Raw genomic sequence first — 21057 nt, 5'->3', positions numbered from 1 at the left:
ACATGAATTGTGTTCTGTTCAGTGGGCTTGATAGTTAGTGTGTTCAGGGTTTAGGGTTATTCTGATTGCATGCAGCAATGCTTTTCTAGCTATTTCATTATTTATCATGTTTTATTCAGTGTATCAAGGGGTTCGATTCAGTGGGCTGGGACATTTTCATTGACTTGATTAAGATATGCATGCTTGTACTTGTCGGTGTATTGAGTGAAGTATTGACCAAATTTTTTCATTACAGCAAAACTCAAGAAGACAATGGTGACAAAGAAGGAGAAGCCGCGCTATAATGTAAGCACATTAAATATATTTATCCACTTTCATTCGAATAATATCTATTTTGTATTATAAATATATCGTCACATTCTGTTTGAAAACTTGCAGAAAACTCATGATTGCAGATGCAAACAAAGGCAATAGCAACATTGTTCAAGAATTTGAGTTAGGAAAAGAAAGATATAGTTGAAGAAATGGGATTCGGTCCCCTGGCACATGTCCCGGAAATGAATGTCTCTCATGCCCTCTTGAGATAATTGATTGATTGCTATGATGAGTATCATAGATGCCTGAAAACTCTCCATGGGAAAATATACATAACTCCTCGCAAGGTAGCAGATGCGCTAGGCATAAGCAACGGCGGTAATACACTTTCCACTTCGTGCTTATTTTCGGTTCATTGCTCCCTTTAATTTCGGTTCATTGGTGTACAGAAAATTAAACTGGGCCTTTGTCAAATGTGTTACGTTGGCGACTTTGACAAAGTCTGTCCTGGATATATGTGTTGAAGGGGAGGAGAACCGGAAAAAATTCCAAAGGACTTTTGTCGTCTTCGTACAGAAGTGCTTCTTGCTGTCGACGATGGTAAGCATGGTCTCCCAGATCCATAAGCCGCCTATATTTCATGTGGACAACATCCGACAGTGAGATTGGGAAAAACATGTGCTCAGCTTCTTAAGGAAGGGAATCGAAAACAAGAGAAAGGGAAAGAAACAGTCCGTTAACGTCTGTGTTTTTGTTTTGATGCTGATTTACTTCTATGAAACCAAGTTCCCAAGCTTGTATGGACCTGATGCTCTCCCGCCACCGTGGGTGGCTCATTGAACAAAGAAGATGATGCTAGACCAAATTTCGGAGGAAGCAACGAACACATTGGTAAATTAAGCAAAAATTCTCCCCTAAAATTTCGTTTCAGATTCTTCTAAAATACTCTGCTAACTAAATAAGCTTGTGTTTTAGGTTATGATTAATTTATTTCTCCTAGTTGCAATTGTTAGTGTGCTCATTTAAATCCTTGTGCATGCAGAAATATTTTTCTTGATGATTAAATATTTATCTCGTTATATTCACCACATGAATCTTGTTCGATTCAGTGGACTTGCTCATTTTGGTTCACCTGATTGTTAGTGTGTCCAATTGAGTCCTTGTGCATGCAGAAATATTTTTTGATGATTAAATGTTTATCACGTTTTATTCAGCACATTAATGTTGTCCAGTTCAGTGGAGTTACTCATTTTGATTCACTTGATTGATAGTGTTTTCAGTTAAGTCCTTGTGCATGCAGAAATATTTTTCTTTATCATTAAATGTTTATGGCATTTTATTCAGCACATTAGTATTGTTCGGTTAAGTGGGGGTTGCTCATTTTGATTCAGCTGATTGTTAGTGTATTTGCTCATTAAATAAGTTTCTGTTTTAGGGACTTCTGTATAAAAAGCAAATAAAGAAGGAAAAAACAAAAGGAAAGAAGTTAGATAAGAAAGGAAAAGAAAATTGTTGATCTGGATTCTTCTTCGAAAGAAGACACATTTTTCGAATCTGAATCTGAATCCGAATCCGACAGAACACTGCCAGCAAAGAGAACAAGACAACAGAGGGTGGTTAAAAAACAAAAGCTTGCTGAGACGGATTCAGAAACAACAAGAGAAACTGAAAGTAGTCCCACGGATTCAGAAAGCAAAAGTGAATCCAAAAACCAGTAAGTTTGATCTTCAGATTGGTTTTATTTTACTTGTATTTGCTTAAAATGGTTCTTATGCACTTGTTCTTATGTATTGCAGAGAAGAAGAAGTTGAAAAAACTGCCACAAAGAAAAGAAAACAACCACAGAAGGTGGTTAAAAAACAAAGCAAAAAAAGGAAGCCTGTGCCGACAAATTCAGAGAGCACAAGCAAATATGAAAGCCAGTAAGTATTGGGTGATGTTTATTTATATGATTGTATGATATTCATCTGGTTTAGTTTTGCTTTTCTTTGCTGAAAATTGTTTATGTATGCTTGTTAAGTAAATTACAAATGTGATATTGTTCAGTGGAGTTGGTCAACTTGATTCATTTGATTGTCAAGTATTTAGTTGAGTCCTTTTTCATGCGAAAATATTTTTCTTGATGATTGAATGTGTATCACGTTTTGTTCAGCACATGAATTGCTTTCGGTTCAGTAGTCTTTGTAATTTTCGTCCACTTGATTGTTAGCGTCTTCACTTCTCCCTTTGCATGCAGAAATATTTTTCTTGATGATTGAATGTATATCACGTTTTATTCATTACATTAATTGCGTTCAGTTCAGTGGAGTTTGTCATTTTCGTTCACTTGATTGTTAGTGTCTTCAGTTGGGTCCTTTAGCATTAGAAATATTTTTCTTGCTTATATTTGTCTCCAATATAAATTCGATGTATTTGTCTGTGTTGCAGAGAACAAGAAATCGAAAAAACACCCATAGTAAAAAGACGACAACCGCAGAGGGTGGCAAAAAAACAAACCAAATCTGACAAGGAGTAAGTTTCTTGAATCATATTTTCTTTTATTGATGCTTTCGTTTTAGGTTCATTGATACTTATTTTATGAATTTTCAGAACTGAACAAGTAAAAGACAACGCTGCGGAAAAAAGAAGACAAGCGTTGGAGATGTTAAGAGAAAAGTGATCACAGAAAAGAAATGATCAGTTTGACTCGAAGGAGGCGCAAAATATTGTAACAGCCCAGACCACCCGCTAGCACGATATTGTCCGCTTTGGTACACAAGGCCTCACGGTTTTGCCTTTGACGATAGGGATGATAGGCGAAGCCCCCCACACTCACTCGTCAAAACGGGTAATGCTAGGGAGAGGTATCCACACCCTTATAAGGCATACTTCGTTCCCCTCCCCAACTGATGTGGGACCTTACATAAATGCCCCGGACAATACCAGGTAAATTGATTCATTGCAGACTTTACTTTCAGTTCAATGGTTTCCAAAAATGAATTTCATGTGTTTCTAGACCTCTGCTTTTAATCTTGATTTCTAATTTTAATTTGTTATCTTTGTTATTAGGAAAAATACCCCGAAAACCCCGGTAAAATATTTTAGAAAAAAGATAATCCATTAAAAAAAGAGTTTAAAAACTCCACCAATGTAAGTTAAAAATATTTATGTTGCTCTTTTAATAAGTATTATATTATTTAAAAATTAATTAAACTATACACAAACTAATATTAAATTTGATGAGTTTTCTATTTAAAATATTTTGTAATACAAAAATAACTTTATTTTTGTTTATTATTTTTTTTCACATTTATTTTGGTAATATTTTTAAAATTATTTATTTTGGTAATTATTATATTTATTTAATTTATAAAAATAAAAACCCTTGACTTGTATACATTTTTCATTGTTTTTTTTATTCCATCTCTATATCTATGTTCTTCATCGCAAAATATAGGCAAAATATGTGGCATCAGTAAGAAAATTATTTCCACTGCCTAAATCTAATTTGTTCATATGACACTGACTCATTCTGATTATATAAGAAATAAAATATTATCAATACTTGTCTTGTTATTTTGGTTGATCGACTTGTCTTTTAGGCTTTAGCTTTCTACTTATTGGGAAGTAGATATTTCCCTGGACAAAAAGTCTTATTACAAGAGCAGCACATTTTGTGAGACTCATGGCTCTGCAATCTCCCTTCTCATCTTCTTCCCTCAGCTTTACATGGAAATACCATGTGTTCATTAGTTTCAGAGGCCAAGATACCCGATATGGTTTCACTGGCAATCTCTACAAAGCTCTCTGTGACAAAGGAATCCACACCTTCTTTGATGATGACAAACTTCTAAGTGGAGAGGAAATCACACCTGCACTTATCAAGGCAATTGAAGAGTCCAGGATTGCCATCGTTGTACTCTCTCCTAACTATGCTGCTTCTTCTTTTTGCTTAGACGAACTGGTCCATGTCCTTCACTGCATCAAGGGAAACCATCGCTTGGTTTTGCCTGTTTTCTATGAGGTGGATCCTTCTGATGTGCGCCATCTAAAAAACAGTTTTGGAGAGGCAATGGCTAAGCATGAGAACAGATACAAGGATCACATGAATAACAAGGTCGACAAATGGAAGAAGGTTCTTAAAGAAGTGGCCAATTTGTCTGGCTATCATTTCAAACACAGGTAACTTCACTTCGTATACCTCCTTTTTTGTAAACTATTTGATTTATCAAGGTATTACGGTTTGAAGTGACTATCAGAACCTAGACGTATTCACATGTATATGTATATTGACTAGTCTTGATCATTCAGGAATGGATATGAACACATGTTTATTGGAAACATTGTGGATAACATCTCAAAAAGGATTAGACGACATTCCACTTTGTTGCTGATCACCCTGTTGGATTGGAGTCCCCAGTGTCAGAGGTAGCTTCACTTCTAGATGTTAACTCCAGTGCCGAAGTTCGAATGGTAGGGATACATGGAATTGGGGGAATAGGGAAAACAACCATTGCAACTGCCGTCTATAACTTGATAGCTGACCATTTTGAAGGTGTGTGCTTTCTTGAAAACGTGAGAGAAAATTCAAATAGACACGGTTTAGTACATCTTCAAACTATTCTTCTTTCTGAGATATTAGGAGAGAAGGATATCAAGCTAACAAGTAGTAAACAAGGAGTTTTTGAGATACAAAAGAGGTTATGTCAAAAGAAAGTTCTTTTGGTTCTTGATGATGCTGATGAGCATGAGCAGTTAAAAGCTATTGCTGGAATGCCTGATTGGTTTGGTCTTGGCAGCAGAATCATTATTACAACACGGAACAAACATTTGCTAATACTTCATGAGGTTGAAAGGACATACGAAATGCAAGGTTTAAAAGAGAAAGAGTCCTTTGATTTGCTTACTTGGAAAGCTTTTAAAACTTCTTATGTTAGCCCAGAATACCAGAATGTTTTAAACCGTGCAGTAACTTATGCTTCTGGACTTCCATTGGCTTTGGAAGTAATAGGTTCTAACTTGTTTAGAAAAGATTTACAGCAATGGGAATCTGCATTGGATCAATATGAAAAAGTTCTTGATAATAAAATTCGTAAAATACTTCAGGTTAGTTTTGATGCTTTGGAAAAAGAAGAACAGAGTGTTTTTCTTGATATTGCCTGTTGTTTTATAGGATATGAATCAATAGAGAATCTACTTCAAGCTCATTATGGCCGTTGCATGCAATATCATATTGGAGTGTTGGGTGAAAAATCTCTCATAAGGATTGATTGGTGTAATAACAGAGTGACAATGCATGATTTGATAGCGGATATGGGCAAAGAAATTGTTCTAGAAGAGTCGCCAAAAATACCAGGAAAGCGTAGTAGATTATGGTTCTATAAAGATATAGTTAAAGTTTTTGAAGATAATCAAGTAAGTAATAAATTTCAGTAAATAACTTTGGTGAAAGTCTTTGTTCGTACACTTGTATTCTAATTGATTCATGTTTTAAATTTTGTGGTGAAAGGGGACTAGCGCCATTGAAATCATTTATCTGGAAAGGGATGTAGAAGTGAAATGGGATGGAACAACTTTTAAAGATATGAAAAATCTTAAAACACTCGTCATAAAAAATGGTTGTTTCTCTGAAAGTCCCAAACATCTTCCAAACAGTTTAAGAGTATTGGAATGGTGGAAATATCCTTCAAAGTATTTTCCACATGATTTTCAACCAAAGGAGCTCTCAATACTCAAGTTACCCCATAATATCTATATGTCAACCAAGTTGGATATTCTATCCAAGGTAAGTGTTCTAAATTCCTTTTTATCATTTTGTGTGTTTGTCAATTCATATGGAGTTTATTTGTTTGATGCTTCTATTTCTTTTTCTGTTTTTTTTTTTACAGAAGCTGATGAGCTTGAAAGTTTTGAATTTTGATTATTGTAATTCTTTGAATGAGATAGTTGATGTGTCTAATCTCCAAACTTTACAAGAATTTTCGTTCAAAAGATGTAAAAATTTAGTTACAGTTCATAGTTCAGTTGGTTTTCTGTCTAAACTTAAAATATTGAATGCTGAATATTGCTGCAAGCTCAGAAATTTTCCACCTACTATTAATTTGCCTTCACTGGAAAAACTCCTTCTATCTGGTTGCTCAAGTCTCGAGAATTTTCCAGAAATTCTAGAAGAGATGAAAAATCTTGAAGTACTTTATTTGCATGGGACTGGCATAAAAGATTTACCATGTTCATTTCGTAATTTTTCCGGATTGTTTTGGTTGGTAATGCATGAGAATTATAAAATGTGTAAGATACCAAGTGTCATTGGCATGATGCCACGGCTGTATCATTGTGACATCGTTGTAGGAGGAAATAAGGGGAGGGTATTAGGAAAGCAGGAGGAGGGGCTTCATGGAATACACACTAACTCCCTCCCATCTTTAAATCTGAAAGATCTTTCTCTCATGAACAGCAATTTGTCAGATGACTTTTTTCCGCTAGCTCTTGCATGGTTTCCCAATGTGGCATCATTAAAACTAAGTGGCAATAATTTCACAGTCCTTCCTGAATGCATCAGAAAATTTCAATTTCTAATTTCCCTCAATGTGGATCATAGCAAGTATCTTCGGGAGATTATTGGGATTCCACCAAACTTGAAAGAGTTCTCAGCAGTAAACTGCAAATCATTGAGTCCCAGGGGCACAAGTTTGTTGCTCAATCAGGTTTTGTTACTTTTTAATTAATTAACAATGTATGATCACATCATAATTCATATTAAAGTTAAGAGAAATGTTAGAGGACTATCAAAATTTATTATTTTTGGCCCATCAATATTTGAAAGTATAGGATAAAGTATGTTGTTGGATTACTAGACTAAAGGAACTAAACTAAAACAATAAGTTCTAATGGTCGCTAGTATTTCTCTAAAATTAATAGTATATGCTAAACTACTGCTTCTGCATTATGAATGATTGACAGAAATTGCACGAGGGTGGGGGGACCAAGTTTGTGATGCCAGGTGGAAAGATTCCAAGGTGGTTTGAGAAGCGCAGCAGGGGAGCTTCTATTTCCTTCTGGTTTAGTGGCACCATATTCCCTCGCCATGCTCTTTGCATCGCAGTTCTACTCACCGATGACCTCCCTTCCCCAATTGGAGTAAGACCCATCGTGAGCATTAATGGCTACCAATTCCTCCGTGGAAAGTGGGACACCGCAATGGATCAATTATTTATTCTTAATTTGTCAGAAACAAATGTTTATAGGTGCAAGTGCAATGTAACACAACGTTTTGAAAACAAATGGAATCATGCGGAGGTTTCATATGAAACACTTGACTACTATACCTACCGCGAGGTCTCCAGTGAGTCCATTGCAAAAGAGATTGGAATGCACCTCTTGAAGGAAAAGATCAGTAGCAGTATAATTGAAGATATTCGATTCACTGATCCTTACAAAATGACACAACTAATTATAATGATGATTATGCTCTCAACAGCATTCCCCAGCCATAACAAGCAGCCTCTACTCCTGGGGACATGCATAGGTTTGTGGACATTGCTCTTTCTAACACACACACTCTTTCCGGCACCCACTCTCTATGATTTGGATGATAACTATGCAATAAGGATTGGAAGAATTGGATATCAGTGTTAGTTAAATGACATCCACACAGCTATGTGCGTGCACCACTTATGTCCAAGGGTAATTGTAACTACTCTCATCACTGTTTGTCTGTTACTCTGATTTTAGTTTCATTGACCTTCTTCTTGTTCTTGCAGATAACATAAAACGCACACAATCTTCTTGTTTATTTCAATAGTGACAGAAAAGTAGAAAGGAGAATATCTTAAGATAGAAATAACCATGCTTCTGTACTTGCTACTTGTTGAGCAACAGTTTATATTGATTCTGAATTTCTAACAAAATGGGTACTACCAAGCTAGGAATGCAAATAAGTAGCGTATTAGTCTTATCTCAAAAAGAATGCGGAGCACAAACAATGGTTCTAGAATAACGTTACTGAAAAAAGATTAGAATGAATGAAAATGATGATCAGAGAAAGTTTTTTTATCAGTACTTGTTGGCACTTACGAAATAGTAAGAACAGGGAATTATTTGATTCAAGCTACTCACTATTTCTCAATCACGCATACGAAATTAGTTATGGAAAGGCATTCATCTTCTGTTTGTATTTCTAGCTAGCTATACTACCTGTTTTCATTTGGTTCAGAATCATTCAATATAATATAATATAATATAATATAATATAATATAATATAATATACATAATTAGTTAAGAAAGTTAGCTGCACATTTAATTAAGAAAGAAATAATTCAGATTAAGTATATACTTTCAGGAGATTACACACATAATTATACTTTGCTTGTGCAATACTATTGAGACTAAGGGCTCTCTTCAGTGCAAAAATATCCATAAATACAAAAGATTTATCATTATATATTGGAATTTTTTTTATTTACATTAAATAATATAATATTTATCGATTTAAATAATCGTGGAAGAATTTATCAAAATATGTCGTTAGTCACATCTCAGATACAGTGGGGTGCTCCTAAAAATGGCCACATCGCTCAGTGCATCCGAGATACGCGCGAGAATTGAAGATGGTGGCACAGCATCAATACAATAAGAATTTATTAATAAAATAATAAATAAATAAATATTAAATTTAAAATAAAAGCTGACTTTTTGTCAATATTTTTAAGATTTTATGTATTCTTTTAATTTTTATATTGATACTTTCATAATTGATTGTCGATTAAAAAATTATTTTCATAACAAAAATATTTCTTTAAACGAGATGGTCTTGCCTATGAAAGAATGAAGGTCAAAAATAAAGAAATTCAATAAGTATATGTTAATTGAGAAAGTACATAGTCAGTACTATATAAAATAAAAAAACTTAACAAATATATATTTAATTCCAATTAGAACTTCACATTTTTCTTAATTATATAGGCCAAAGATACAAAAATCAAGCCTGGCCGCGTGAAAGTACACTGGGTGAATGTGCCTAAGAAAAAACTAGGTTATAACATAACTGAGAGTTTTCATTTTAAACTTATTTGCTAGGAATTAATTTGTTATGATTCTGTTAGGAGTAGTAGGCATAAGTTAAGAGTAAGTTGGTGACTAGTGTAGTTAGCTCTCACTCTGTATTAACATTCTTAAGATTCACTCAACATAGAAATCATTTTCTCTAATTCTCTTGCCTCTCTTGTTCACAAATAAGAAGAACACTGTCATGCATGCCATCCTTCACTCTATTACACTGTTGGGCTTGCCTTTACTGTGCATAAAAATGGGAAAAAATAACTGTAAAATCAGCCACATGTTTTGTTCTTTCATCAAAATTCAAGGAATGGTGCATGCCTCTACCTTGAAATTTGCATAACTGTTATATTGTTCTGTCATTGGATTCATCTATTATTATTCTTTCTTGGGGACTCAGGAGGCCAAGACTACATCACATCAGACAACAATCCTTATTTTTCTTGTTCTATTGTACACTGAATCCTCATTGATGCGTCTTGTTTATTCTCAGAGTTAAAATATGTTGTGATGGAGATTTTTTTTTCTACAATAACTGCGTTACACTTCTTCCATTTCAGTTGAACAAAGAATCTCTCTCTCAACATTATATCACTGAAGAAGTTGCACCATTTGCAATAAGTGCTAAATTGAAAGGCAATCTCAACTTTATACTGCACAACTTTCACATCTTGACTCCAAGGAGCAAAGGCAAAATAAAAAATATAAGGGGACCTGCTTACAATATAATAATCAAAATTATTACATAATATGTATATACACTTATACAGCATCACCCTAACAGTAGCACATGAGCTCAATTTCTGCAATGCCACCAAAATGATCTCTTATGGTTATTATCATAGCAACTAAAATTAGTAAGGGGATGGAGTTTACCTTGGTTGCTAGTCATGTCCCTTATCCACTTTTATGCCATTTTACTTCAAGTCTTCAATATTAACTTCCATTGCTGAAGCAGGAATTCTGCTACATGAACAAGAACAAACTATGTTACTCTCTCTCTCTCCATCTATACATCAATTATCAAGTAAGTTGTTGCTAAACATTGTACTAACTGCCAAATTTAAAGACAGTATCTACATCAATAAAAATTCCTCTTTTGAACCCAATGAGCAAATAAAACCGAAAGCCAGATGTTAACATGTCTTCTTCTCTTGTTGCCTAAAAAGTAATGAGTAAATGAAAGAAGGAAAAACTTAATGTAAAGCAAATAACAAAGATTCAAATTAACTATGCGCAATAGGGTTATACATTGGCCTTGAGATTGCACTGAGGATTCAGGAAAGCATGGCATTGAGAAAACCATACACCTTGTTCGTATTCCTAGGTTAGTACCCATTTCTTTACATATTAAGAGCCCTTCAACGTAATATATTATATAAATGTAAAACTGATTCCCAAAGTATGTTGAAAAAATATTATTGATCAAAATGAATGGGACAACTAAAATGAGTAATTTACCTTGGACACACGCCAGTGCCCAGTGGTACCCCATCTATTTGCTTTGCAATTGCATTGTGTTACAATTTCAGAATCATTCAATATATATTATAAATGTATGATACAAAAAAGTTGCTCAAAGTAGCAAGTAACATATTGAATGGTCATCTCTATTTCATATTTAATCAAACAAGCAGATGCAAAACTAGCAAGGGAAGTGCCACAATTAATAATAATAATTACACTTTGACATACACAGGTGAGGACAGCCATATAGCTGTGTGCGGATGCTGATAGCCTGATATTGAATCCTCCCTACCCTCCTTCCTAACTGACAGTTAATATCCAGAAAGTGTGTGTGTTAGAAACAGCAACATCCACAAACCAATGCATGTATCCAGGAGCAAGGGGTGGTTCTTATGGTTGGGGAATGCTATTGAGAGCATGATCATCATTATAATTAGTTGTGTCATTTTGTATGGATCAGTGAATCGAATATCTTCCATTATACTACTACTCTCTTCCTTCCATACGTGCATTCCAATCTCTTTTCCAATTGACTCACTTGGGACCTTTTCCTTATGATCCTCATAATTCTTATATGCTTCATATGAAAGCTTCGCATGATTCCATCCTCTTTCAAGATGTAGTGCTTCATAATAAGGATCACTGTTCAGATTAAAAATAAATAATTGATCCATTGCTCTCTCGAATCGATATGAACCTAGGTTGCCATTGATGGTCACAATGGGTCTTAATTCAAGTGGGGAAGGGAAGTCATCTTTGAGTAGAATTGCAAAGCAAAGAGCATTGTAAGGGAATTTGGTGCCACGAAACCAGAAAGAAATGCAAGCTCCACTACTGCGCCTCTCAAACCACCTTGGAATGCTTCCACCTGGCATCACAAAGTGGGTGCTTCTACCCTGGTGCACTTGCTGTCATTCATTCATAATGCAGAAGCGGTAGTTTAGCATACATTATTAATTTAATATGAATTATGATGTCATCTGCATTCTTAATTATTAAAAAGTAACGAAACCTGATTGAGTAACACGCTTGTGCCCCTCTCACTCAATGATTTGCAGTTTACTGCTGAGAAGAATTCCAAGTTTGGTGGAATCCCTCTAATCTCCCGAAGATGCTTGCAATCATTCACAAGGAGCTCCTTCAGAAAGCGAAATTGTTGGATGCATTCAGGAAGGACTGTGAAATTATTGCCTCCTAGAACTAAAGATATCACATTGGGAAACCATGCAACAGCTAGTGGAAAAAAGTCATCTGACAAATTGCTGTCTCTGACATAAAGACGACGCATATGTGAAGAGGGCAGGGAGTGAGTGAGTATTCCATGAAGCCCCTCTTCCTGCTCTCCTGATACCCTCCCCTTATTTCCTCCTAGCTCAATATCACAAAAATCCAGGCTTGGCATCATGCAAATGACACTTGGTATTCTATGCATTTCATTCGCATTCAAAGTCAAACGCCGCAATCTAGAAAGGTTACAAAATGAAGATGGCAAATCTTTTATGCCAGTGCACCACAAATAAAGCTCTTTTAGATTTTCCATCTCTTCCAGAATTTCTGGAAATTTCTCAAGGCTTAAGCATCCAAGTAGAACGAGTTCTTCCAGTGAGGGCAAATTAATAACAGGTGGAAAACTTCTGAGCTCGAAGCAGAATGCAGTATCCAATATTTTAAGTTTAGGTAAAAAACCAACTGAACTGTCAACTGAGACTAAATTACTACATCTTACACAAGAAAATTCTTCTAAAAGTTGAAGATTGGAGACATCTGGTATCTTTTTCAAAGAATCACTGTAATCAAACTTCAAAACTTTCAAGGAGATCAACATCTGGAGAGAAAACAAGAAAAAATTCAAAACTTTTAAACTCACCAACTTCTGAAAAAAATTAAAACAAAGAAAAATAGTCAAACAAATAAACTTCATATCAAGTTACTAAAACACAAAATCATAAAAAAGAATTTAGCACACACTACCTTGGATAAGCTATCCAACTTGTGTGCTAAATAGAGATTATTCAATAACTTGAGTATGGAGAGTTTCTTTGGTTGAAAATCATTTGGTAGCCACTCTGAAGGATATCTCCACCATTCCAATACCCTTAAACTGTTTGGAAGATTTTTGGGACATTTAGAAAAACAACCATTTTTTATGATAAGCGTTTTGAGATTTTTCATCTCTTTAAAAGCTGTTCCGTCCCATTTTACTTCAACATCTTTATTTTCCTCTTTTTCAAATGAATCTTCATCTCCTTCCCTTTCCAATAAGGGAAATTCCAAATATATGATTTCAATGGTGCTAGTGCCCTTTCAACACAAAATTAAAAGCATGAATTAATAAAGGTACAAATGCATAAATAAGGACTTTCAACAAAGTTGTTAGAGAAATTTATTACTTACTAGATTATCTTGTAAAACTTTAACTATATCTTCGTAGAACCATAACCTACCACGCTTTCCAGGCATTTCTGGTGATTCTTTTAGTGCAATTTCTTTGCCCATGTTCTCTATCAAATCATGCATTGTCACATTGTTATCATCCCGATTGATCTTCATGAGAGATTTTTCAACCAATACTCCAATATGATATTTCATGCAACTTCCATAATGAGCTTGAAGTATATTTGTAAGTTCCTCTATTTTATATCCTTTAAAACAACAGGCAATATCAAGAAAAACACTCTGCTCTTCTTTTCCCAAAGCATCAAAACTTACTTGAAATATCTCATGTATTTTATCATCAAGATGTCTTTCAAATTTATTCAATGCAGATTCCCATTCTTCTACTTTTTTTCCACACAAGTGACTACCTATTACTTCCAAAGCCAATGGAAGACCAGAAGCATAAGTTATTGTACGGGTCAAAACATCTGCATAACTTGGGCTGCTAACATAACCATTTTTAAATGCATGTTTAACAAGCAATTGAGAAGACTCTGCCTCATTTAATCCCTCTACCTCATGTGTGTTTTCAACACCATGATATTTTAGCAAATGTGTGTCCCGTGTTGTAATGATAACTCTGCTTCCAAGACCAAACCAGTTAGGTTTTCCAGCCATAGCTTGTAGTTGCTTGTGATCATCAACGTCATCTAAAATCAAAAGAACTTTTTTTTGACATAGTCTTCGTTGAATTTGAGTAGTTCCTTGTTGAACACTGACTATCTTAATTTCCTCCTTTCCTAATATCTCAGAGAGAAGGATATTTTGAAGATAAGCCAAGCCATGTCTCTTTGAGTTTTCTCTCACATTTGCAAGAAAGCACGTACCGTCAAAATGGTCAACAATCAAATTATGAACAGCACAAGCAAGTGCTGTTTTTCCTATTCCACCAACTCCATGAATCCCTACCATGTGAACTTGATCACTAGAATTCATTCTCAAAAGTGAAATTACTTTTGACACTCGAGAATCTAGTGAATCTAGTCCAACAGGAAAACGAGCAACAAATAACTGTGAACGTCTAATCTTTCTTGAAATTTCTTCCACAATATTTCTGATAAACTTATGTTCATATCCATCCCTGCCAAATACACACAGATTCTTATTACGAAGCAAAATAGTAATATTTTTTATAAACGAAAAACAATTACAGATCAGAAAGAAGTATATGAAGTGAAGTTACCCGTGTTTGAAATGATATCCTGACAAATTAGCAACTTGATGCAGAGCCTGCTTCCATTTGTGCACCTTGTTCAAGTCACTCTTGAATTTCTCTTCATGCTTGGCCATTGCTTCTCCGAAACTATTTCTTTGATGGCGCACATCAGAAGGATCAGCCTCATAGAAAACCGGTAAAACCAGGCGATCATTTCCCTTGATGCAGTGAAGGATGTGGACAAGCTCGTCTAAGCAAAAAGAAGAAGAAGCATAGTTAGGAGAGAGGACAATGATGGCAATCCTGGACTCTTCAATTGCCTTGAGAAGTGAGGGTGTGATTTCGTCTCCTCTTTGAAGCTCCTCATCATCAATGAAGGTATGGACTCCTTTATCAGAAAGAGCTTTGTAGAGGTTGCCAGTGAAACCATAGCGAGTATCTTCGCCTCTGAAACTAATAAACACATCATATTCCCATGCATAGTCGAAGGAAGAAGAAGAAGAAGAATGGGTGGAAAAGGAGGAGAAGGAAGATTGCAGAGGCATGATAAGAAAGAAGGATAGAAAGTTGTATGAATGTTGGGAGTGTTGAGTCTCAGAAAACTAAAAGAAAGTGATAAAAATATAAAGAAGAGTGAGTGATTAAAGAAAGAGTGAGAATGGATGCAATGCTGAATAATTAAGTTTCTCAAAGTCAGTCAACGTAGAAATAAAACAGAAACTGCCTTATCATTTCATATGCTCCGTGTGGGGTCTACTGTTCTGTAAGATTTTTCACTTTGGAATTTGGTATTCAAAGGGTGTTTCACTTTGATTACTTTTAATTAAGACAAAACTTTGTAAGATATTGTTCAAGTCCAAAATATCAGCTAGCAGACAACATCAACATGCAAGACTGAATGAGGGTGTTTTAAGAGTACTACTAAGATTAAATAATTAGCTACTGAAGTCAATTGGGTTGTGATAATTTCTGAGTTTGTTACTGCAGAGTAGTTTAGTTTCTAACTACCTCTTCTTGGTCTCTTCTTGATAGTCATGCATGACTATATATATGAGTAGTCTCTGATGTAACTAAGGCACTAATAATACAATACATGATGAGTTTGGAAAATTCTAATTTAAATTGATGATGATCAAACATTATTAAAACAATTAATTATAAAATTATTAATTTAATTTCAATTCATATATGTTAATTAAAATAATTTTGCTATGCAGATTTTGCTATTGGGCTGAAATATAACAAGTCCATTGGAATATTTTTCTCAGCCTTGATATTAAATTGTTGTGATTATGGTGGCTGAAATCATGGTTATGTTATTTGGGCCAGAAATTGTGATATAAGTCCAATTGGAATCTTTGCTACTAAGACCAAAGTTTGGTCCGAAACCAATATTGAAAGAAAGCAAAATTCCATGGTTACAACGGATCCCACTTTCAATTTGTAATGGATTTCAAATTCAATTAACTTGAATTTACTTGCATTGGAAACATGAAAGAGAAAGAGAAAAGTGATTTGATGGCTTTAATGATGCTACACGTTACTCACAAACAAAGGAAGTGGAAAATTAATTCACTCTCATTCTCTCTTAGTTTCATTGAAAGCAATTTTAATTTCTCTTTCTACTCTCTCTTCTCACTCTCGGTCACTTCTCAGGAAAACATGGAAGCTATGGTAAGCTACCGTAGAGAAGAAGAAGCAAGTAACAAGACCATTGTAATGATGGCAAGAAAAAGAAAACAAAAAGTATGCTGTGGCAGATCTTCACCAAAAATAGGTAAGATTTGGTGAAGTAAGCTCATGCTCTCCATACCAAAAATGGAAGAAGAAGATTTCAGTCAGAGGAAGAAGATCTCAGAGGCATAGCTCGTCTCTGCTTTGTGTTCACTCATCACAGAAGGTAGCTAGGGAGGCTACGTAAAGGAGGAAGTAAAAGTGGAGCAGGAGGAGCTGTCATGCATCAAGAACACATCAAGGGCTAGGGATCTTTCTTGGAGTGTAAATCAAGTTGGATGGCTCAGATTGGTGAAGCTTGGTGTAAAGAAAAGATACAGAGGTAATTGCATGTTGGGTTTTACATTCAGTTTCCTCTCCTCTCTCTCTGGCCGAACCGGTTTTGCATGAAGAAGAAGAAGTTTAGCTTGGTTCAACAGTTTCAACCGTGGAGGCTTCCCTTTCTATAAATAAGGGAGAACAGCCAGGGCTTGAAGCAAGAAAAATAGTGAAAGCACAGTGTTCCTATAGCTACTCAAACTAACAGAAGTTCTTTTCCTTCAATGTTCTTCATTTTTTAATTTTTCTGTTTAATTTTGTCTGTCTTGAGTCTCATGGAAAAAGGCAAACAGTGAGGTTTATATGAAAAAGCCATAGAGCGAAAAAAGGCAGAGTATGCAAAATTAAAAGAAAAAGTCATAGATGTCATTAGAGGTCCTTTGTACGTCTGTGTTGTGTACCCTTGCAAGTTGGGTTAGCACTTTGCAGTTGAAAGCTTTGTGGGTTACCAAGTCAAGTTCAGTTTTGGGAATAGATTCTGGACTTGTCCCAGATAGGAAGAGTAATTCCTAGGGAGAATTGGTGTTTGTAATCAAAGATGATTATAGTGAAATTCCATCATTGTTGTGATGGAGACTGGATGTAGGCTACATTGCACTTAGCAGCTGAACCAGGACATATCTTGGTGTAATTTTCTCTCTCTTCTACTCCATTTCTGATTCTGCTAAATAGGAGACATAACTGAAAAATATCTCCTGGCTGGTCACGAGACAAAACAAAAAAGTCTCTTGGCTAGGCACGAGACAAAAACAAGAAATATCTCCCCAAGTGTTCTGAAGGACAGCAAGAGTTACTAAGTGAAAAAGGGGCTAAGATTCAACCTCCCCTCTTTTCTTAGCTACTGATAAACCATCAATACACTTCACTCATAGTCTTTTACAATCTCTCTATGATTCACAACTGTGATTTCAACAGATCCCTACTAAATTTTTAGGAATCATTTCACCCTTTCTTTTGTAAAGACAACTATGAAGAGTAAGTTTCTCCAAGAATGGGACCCTCCATTATTATTTATTAAGAACTCAACGTCCAATCAAGGACTTTTAGGGCTATAATGTTATTATGCAATACACACCAAAGATAAGGCAATTAATTAGCCTCCTCTGCCTTCTGAAAATGAAAACTCACATGGCCAAGGGCCCTCTTCATTGCAAAAATATCCATAGATATACAAAATTTTTTATGATGTATTTGTATACATTTATACATATTATTTTACATATATTTTTCTAAATAATTAGCTATTAAAGTAATCAAATCTTTTACAATAAAATAATTAAGCTCATCATAGTAGAAGAATTTTTTTTATGATATTAAATTATATTCTTATATAATGACTGATTTTTATGCTGTGATATTTTATGATGTTAACTCGTTGAAAATTATGCGTCAACGTGTTTTATTTTTTCCTCGAAATTTCATTGAAAGATATCTACTACTACCTTGCATAATTAATTGCTTCTTCTATTATTATTCTCGTCTTGTGGACTCAAGCCACCAAGAAAAAAATCAAGAACAAGAATGAAGAGTGTTATTATCACTTTCTTATACTAATTTTCCTTCCTCTTTTTTCTCTTAATAAAATAAATAAAGAGAATTTCTTTAAACATCTATAAGTCACTAAACTTACTACAGAACTTCATGCAATTAAAACTTTCATGTTTTGAATAGAACAAACACAATGTTACGATGCCTAATCAATTATAACATCCTTTATGTCTACTCTTTTAGGAGAATCCACCATAAACAAAAATTATATTCTCCAATCTCAAACAAATATCCAACTTTAACTAAAATAAATATTTGCTTTAAAAAATAGGCTATTGCATAACTGAGAGTTTCCATTTTAGATAATATAGTTGTATATAGCTCTTAATTTAATGCTGTCCAAGCTGGTAGTGTTAAACTTATTGCTAGGAATTAATTTGTTATGATTCTGTTAGGAGTAGTCAGCATAAGTTAGAGTAAGTTGGTGACCAGTGTAGTTAGCTCTCACTCATATATAAATAGAAAAACTCTGTATTAACATTCTTAAGATTCACTCAACATAGAAATCATTTTCTCTAATTCTCTTGCCTCTCTTGTTCACAAATAACACTGTTATGCATGCCATCCTTCACTCTATTATACTGTTGGGCTGGCCTTTACTCTGCATAAAAATGGGAAAAAATAACTTTGTAAAATCAGCCACATGTTTTGTTCTTTAATCAAAATTCAATGAATGGTGCATGCCTCTACCTTCAAATTTGCATAACTTTTATATTGTTCTGTCATAGGATTCATCTATTATTGTTCTTTTCATAGGGACTCAGGAGGCCAAGACTACATCACAGCAGACAACAATCCTTATTTTTCTTGTTCTATTGTACACTGAATCCTCATTGATGCGTCGTGTTTATTCTCAGAGTTAAAATATGTTGTGATGGAGATTTTTTTTCTACAATAACTGTGTTACACTTCTTCCATTTCAGTTGAACAAAGAAGCTCTCTGTCAACATTATATCACTGAAGAAGTTGCACCATTTGCATTAAGTGCTAAATTGAAAGGCAATCTCAGATTTATAGTGCACAACTTTCACATCTTGACTCCAAGGATCAAAGGCAAAATAAAAAATATAAGGGGACCTGCTTACAACATAATAATCAAAATCCTCATATCTTAAAGTCTACCCTTTTAAGGAGATTCCATTCCATTCTACTCACAACATTATTACATAATATGTATATACAGCATCACCCTAACAGTAGCCTTGAGATTGCACTGAGGATTCAGGAAAGCATGGAATTGAGAAAACCATACACCTTGTTCATATTCCCAGTTAGTAGTTAGTACCCATTTCGTTACATATTAAGAGCCCTTCAACGTAATATATTATATAAATGTAAAACTGATTCTCAAAGTATGTTGAAAAAATATTATTGATCAAAATGAATGGGACAACTAAAATGAATAATTTACCTTGGACACACGCCAGTGGTGCCCCATCGTTAATCATCATTAAGACAAATTTTGAGTGTTAGAAACATCAATGTCCACAAATCATATGAATTCACCAAATGAGGATGCTATATTGACAATTTTGCAGTTCTTATTTTCAAAAAACTCCTTCTGTTATGGATTGCACTCATCAACCAAATGAACAGAAAAATAACAAAAATAGCACAAGTTGGTATTCCCAAAAAGGCAAAAACTCAGCATCTATAAGGTCCCATATCCCAAACATTTTGCAAATCTAGTGATCCATTTTCCTTCCAATCTAATCCCTGATAACTCTGTATTAAAGTTTGTACCAACTTTTCAAAGGCTGATTCCCAGTTTGTTTGAGAATTAGTGAATGCTAATGGGCTCGTGACCAATAACTTTTATCTATTAACATTGAATCAAACAAGGAGAAGCAAAAATAAGGGATTAAATTCACATAAAAGGAGTGTTGTTCAATTGTCCTGATGTGTTTCTCTTAGAAATGGGAATGCAGCAAGCTTGGCCTATATTGATTGATGCAATGTAATGTGTTTCTCTCGTGCCAGAAAAATCAGGGTTCAAAAGTGAAGGTTATCAATAGCCTAGAGAAAGGAGGGTTGAATCTATGACCTCTTTTAAAACTTGTTCACTTCAAAATCTAATTGGACCTAACTCTAAGTTGCTGTTGAGTCTGCTATTTATGTAAGAGAGTAGTTTTTGTCTTAACGATCATGGAGCGTATTGAGTTGCTGTGACGTCTGCTAATTCAGAGTTATTATCCATTGAACCATCGCTTATATCCGATCCTTCCGACCCGAATTTGGAAGCTACCTTTAGCTCTCTTTTAATATATTACTAATAAATAATTGTACATGTTTAGACTAATTGAGCTGATGTCCTAAGGTGTATGAAATCCATTTTTACATGTTTCCAGAAATCTATCTACAACTATCTTTTTTATTAGTTAAATTTATGTAATATCTATGTTTGGATTTGCTTTTGTTCCTACAAAACAACTTATTAAAAAAAGCTTAATAAAGTGTAATTAGGATATGAAAAAGAATTTTTGATTGGTGGTTTTAATTTTTCCTTGCTGAATTTAATGAGCGATTCAGTTCACTAAGAAATTAGTTGCTGTATTTAAGTCTTTGGCAAACTTGCTGTTTATTATATGTATTGCATGCATCCTCCAAATGAAAAGAAAAATCAGATTCATACCTTAAACTAAAATTATATCAATTACAGAAATGAATGTAACAATGAGTCACTGACACAACATGGCAATTGACTCAAATAAAGCTTACAAAGGTAAGAAACATGACGATAAGTTGCAGAGCTATTACACTGTTCTGCTCCTGAGTATACCGTATGACTTCACCAAATGAAGCTGCTTACAAAAGCTTTCCAGAGCTTTATTTCTATTTGTACCATATCGAAGATATTTGGGACTTCAAGAAAAATAACTATTTTTTATGATAAGCGTTTTGAGATTTTTCATTTTTTTAAAAAGCTGTTTCGTCCCATTTTACTTCAACATCTTTATTTCCCTCTTTTTCAATGAATCTTTATCTCCTTCCCTTTCTAATAAGGGAAATTCTAAATATATGATTTCAATGGTGCTAGTGCCCTTTCAACACAAAATTAAAAACATGAATTAGTTAAGGTACAAGTGTGTAAAAAAGGACTTTCAACAAA

At 34.5% G+C, this 21057-nt stretch overlaps 1 protein-coding gene and 1 pseudogene across 9 annotated transcripts; one reads left to right on the top strand and one right to left on the bottom strand.

Annotated features, from left to right (window-relative positions):
• Positions 1-3798: 3798 nt before the first annotated feature.
• LOC107641396 (disease resistance protein Roq1-like) lies at positions 3799-8141 on the top strand (annotated as a pseudogene). Its single transcript, XR_015883200.1, has 5 exons — positions 3799-4416; positions 4546-5649; positions 5744-6938; positions 7195-7917; positions 7995-8141. The product of XR_015883200.1 is annotated as a disease resistance protein Roq1-like (transcript).
• A 1096-nt stretch (positions 8142-9237) lies between these two features.
• On the bottom strand, positions 9238-14980 carry LOC107641395 (disease resistance protein Roq1-like). Of its 8 annotated transcripts, none has more exons than XR_015883205.1 (7): positions 14376-14980; positions 13151-14273; positions 12728-13057; positions 11769-12581; positions 10985-11664; positions 10166-10255; positions 9238-10092 (listed from the first exon to the last, which is right to left on the bottom strand). XR_015883205.1 is itself a non-coding variant. In XM_088486313.1 (5 exons), the coding sequence occupies exons 1-5, from the start codon at positions 14891-14893 to the stop codon at positions 11068-11070; spliced, it is 3381 nt and encodes a 1126-aa protein (XP_088342439.1). In that variant the 5' UTR covers positions 14894-14980; the 3' UTR covers positions 10739-11067. The 8 variants fall into 8 exon arrangements, 1 of the variants encoding a protein (XP_088342439.1); XR_015883208.1 differs by having other exon boundaries at positions 10166-10252; XR_015883206.1 differs by having other exon boundaries at positions 9239-10003.
• Positions 14981-21057: the final 6077 nt, after the last annotated feature.

This window comes from Arachis ipaensis, chromosome B5, assembly GCF_059453495.1.
Source record: "Arachis ipaensis isolate K30076 ecotype BB chromosome B5, ASM5945349v1, whole genome shotgun sequence".
In the NCBI taxonomy this organism is placed as follows: Eukaryota; Viridiplantae; Streptophyta; class Magnoliopsida; order Fabales; family Fabaceae; genus Arachis; species Arachis ipaensis.
The sequence above is the reverse complement of the archived record's forward strand: the minus strand, read 5'-3'. Positions and strand labels throughout refer to the sequence as shown.

Bases quoted from the DNA above. Each gene is read 5' to 3' on its own strand.
- LOC107641395 (XM_088486313.1), bottom strand. From the start codon at position 14,893: ATGCCTCTGCAATCTTCCTTCTCCTCCTTTTCCACCCATTCTTCTTCT. The intron at 14,274-14,375 runs GTAACTTCACTT...TGTATTTGGCAG, and splicing joins GGATATCATTTCAAACACGG to GGATGGATATGAACATAAGT. The intron at 12,582-12,727 runs GTAGTGTGTGCT...TTTTCTCTCCAG, and splicing joins AGTTGGATAGCTTATCCAAG to ATGTTGATCTCCTTGAAAGT.